The sequence below is a fragment of the Carassius auratus genome, unplaced genomic scaffold (assembly GCF_003368295.1).
Source record: "Carassius auratus strain Wakin unplaced genomic scaffold, ASM336829v1 scaf_tig00037688, whole genome shotgun sequence".
NCBI classification, from domain to species: Eukaryota; Metazoa; Chordata; class Actinopteri; order Cypriniformes; family Cyprinidae; genus Carassius; species Carassius auratus.
The window spans coordinates 42,637-45,000 of record NW_020526395.1 but is presented as its reverse complement, the minus strand read 5'-3'; the positions used below and the strand labels follow the sequence as shown (position 1 = coordinate 45,000).

Here is a 2,364-nt window from a genome sequence, read left to right as displayed (position 1 = left end):
ACAATCTCTGTAGCTCAAGCAGTGAAGGGTGAAGGTCGAATGGGTTTGATTGCATGAAGCGAGCAAATGTTTAATTTCACATTGCTTTAGAAAAAAGGCATCTTCAGGTGCACTGCATGAACATTCTCTACCAAAGGACACTAATAGTTTTTTATTGTATTGTTTTGTGATTTATATCTTGTTGAATTTATAGTATATTGTCTTATATTGATGTGTTTTCCTTTATGTAAGCTTTCTTGAAAATAAAGCAACTTTTAAAGGCACTACTGTATAAGAAATAAATGTATTTTTTTATAATTATTTTTGCAAAATAACTACTAACAAGACATTATAAATCACATGATGTTGTGTGCAGTGTTATTGTTAACTCAGACTAAAATATAAAACTATTGTAAATTATTTTAGTTAATTGAAAAGAAGCTATAATTTAAAAAAATATATAAAATAAACTTGAACATAAAATGTCTTAAGAATTTAATTTAAAAACAAAAATTAGTATTTAAGCTACTAAATTGAAATAAATAGAAATAAATGTCTACACACACACACACACACACACACACTGGAGGCCTTCAGACATGACCTTGTAAAATGGATTTAATATATTAAAATCTAAAATATATACATAATTGTTACATTATCAAATTATGAGTTTTCAGCTATTGCACCAAATTACTTATTGGTAGTGATTTCGTGATTGTGAATGCCAGTTACAAATGAGGGTTATTATTATATTTCACTAAAACAAAAAAACATACAATCTTGTGACTTGAAATAAAGTAAAATAAAATATAGCAAAAAATAATCATTTTATTTCAACTAGCTGCCAAGCCGACTACTAAATAACAAGCTAAAAATTAACTAAAATGAATAAAAATAAATACATTTTAAAAATTAAAATAAATAAATAAATAAACCTAAAATTAAAAATATATATTCATAATAAAAACTACATAGGCATCTTTTTTTAAATCTAATAGATTTAATTTTATAAAAATTTTTTACTTGAAAATATACTTAAAAAATTAAAATAAATAAAATTATATAAAGTACATTTATAAAAATCTAATACATTTCAAATTAAATAATTTGTTAATTTATTATTGACTGGATCAAGGTAAATGTCAAAATACTGTGGTATTATCATCACTTTACCATAGTACAGTATGAGTTAAGTGGGATTTCACGTAATAATTTAGTAGATTTTGGTTCAGATGACAAATAAAGCTCTTATAAATTAAATAAAATATATTAGCTAAAAAAAGATTTTTATTGCGTCAATGTAAGAGGTGAATAAATATTCTCATCAAACCATTAAATAAAAAAATAAGGTTTTTTTGTATATGGTTAAGCTGACAAATAAAATTTAAAACAAAATTATTATTATTATTTTTTTTTTTTCATATCTTACCTTGCTCTGATTGACCCAGAACAGGTAAAATCCTTTCGGATCCATCTTCATGGTGACCGGTGTGGTTTTTTTTCGAGTCCTGTGAAAAGTTTAGATTATTAACCTATAAAACAGCTATAAAACATCTTTCAGCATGAATATAAACCTCAGAAATAAACTATAAACACAAATCTAACAGGTCAAAGAGGCTCATTTTTATTAAACACTGAAAATGTCAAATGAGGTCCTAAACGTCCTAACCATGATTTCCCATCCACTTACTTCTTTCCATTTTGTGAACCTGTCCCCCTTCACCAGATAGTCTTTGACATCAGGTTCCTGAAGCGTGATGCGGTTTCGGTTCATTTTGGACGGGTCACCACAGTAAAGTGGTCTAAAGCTTCAGTCCTGAACTCATTGTCCCCGGTGAGAATGAAGGACTTCAGGGAAACTGGGCTGAAATGAGCCGGCGGGACGTCCCGCCTTCAATATGCATTGCAAATGAGCATCAAGAGCGGCTCGGACCCGCCCTGCTCAGGTTCAACCATTACTCTGGGTTCAAGCATCTCAAAAATCAAAGAACATAAGAATCCAGAAGCCAAGACTTATATTTAGCCCTGATTTTAAGATTTAGTTTTTGTGTATTCCACACTTTTAACATAAACAGACTAATACATTTGTGATGCATATTTATCATTCATACATGAATAAAACAAGTTTCTGAACTAAATATTTGGGATTTTATTGAAATAATAATACTTTCAAAATGCGTTCATTCAAATGGTCTCGAATCAGTGTAAATCAGTTAATTGTAAAATAAATACATATTAAATTAATAAATATTTATATTAAATTCAATGTATTTTTTCAGTCAAAAAGAATTAACTTATGGAATAATTAATAGTAAGTAAGTTAGATTGAAACAACTGTGATTTATTTATTTAAAACACATTCAGTTTATTAGTCCTTTTACA

At 27.6% G+C, this 2,364-nt stretch overlaps 1 protein-coding gene across 2 annotated transcripts in view; it reads right to left on the bottom strand.

Moving 5' to 3' along the window:
• Positions 1-2,124, bottom strand: part of LOC113083303 (1-phosphatidylinositol 4,5-bisphosphate phosphodiesterase beta-2-like) — a 27,974-nt gene extending 25,850 nt beyond the window's left edge. Inside the window, exons 1-2 of one of the 2 annotated variants that reach the window (XM_026254454.1) lie at positions 1,673-2,124; positions 1,412-1,490 (exon numbers count right to left, since the gene is read on the bottom strand). In XM_026254454.1, coding sequence (XP_026110239.1) covers positions 1,412-1,462 — 51 coding nt within the window. In that variant the 5' untranslated portion in view covers positions 1,463-1,490; positions 1,673-2,124. Of the gene's footprint in view, positions 1-1,411 lie in introns of both variants that reach the window. The other variant, XM_026254452.1, reaches the window with a different exon arrangement.
• Positions 2,125-2,364: the final 240 nt, after the last annotated feature.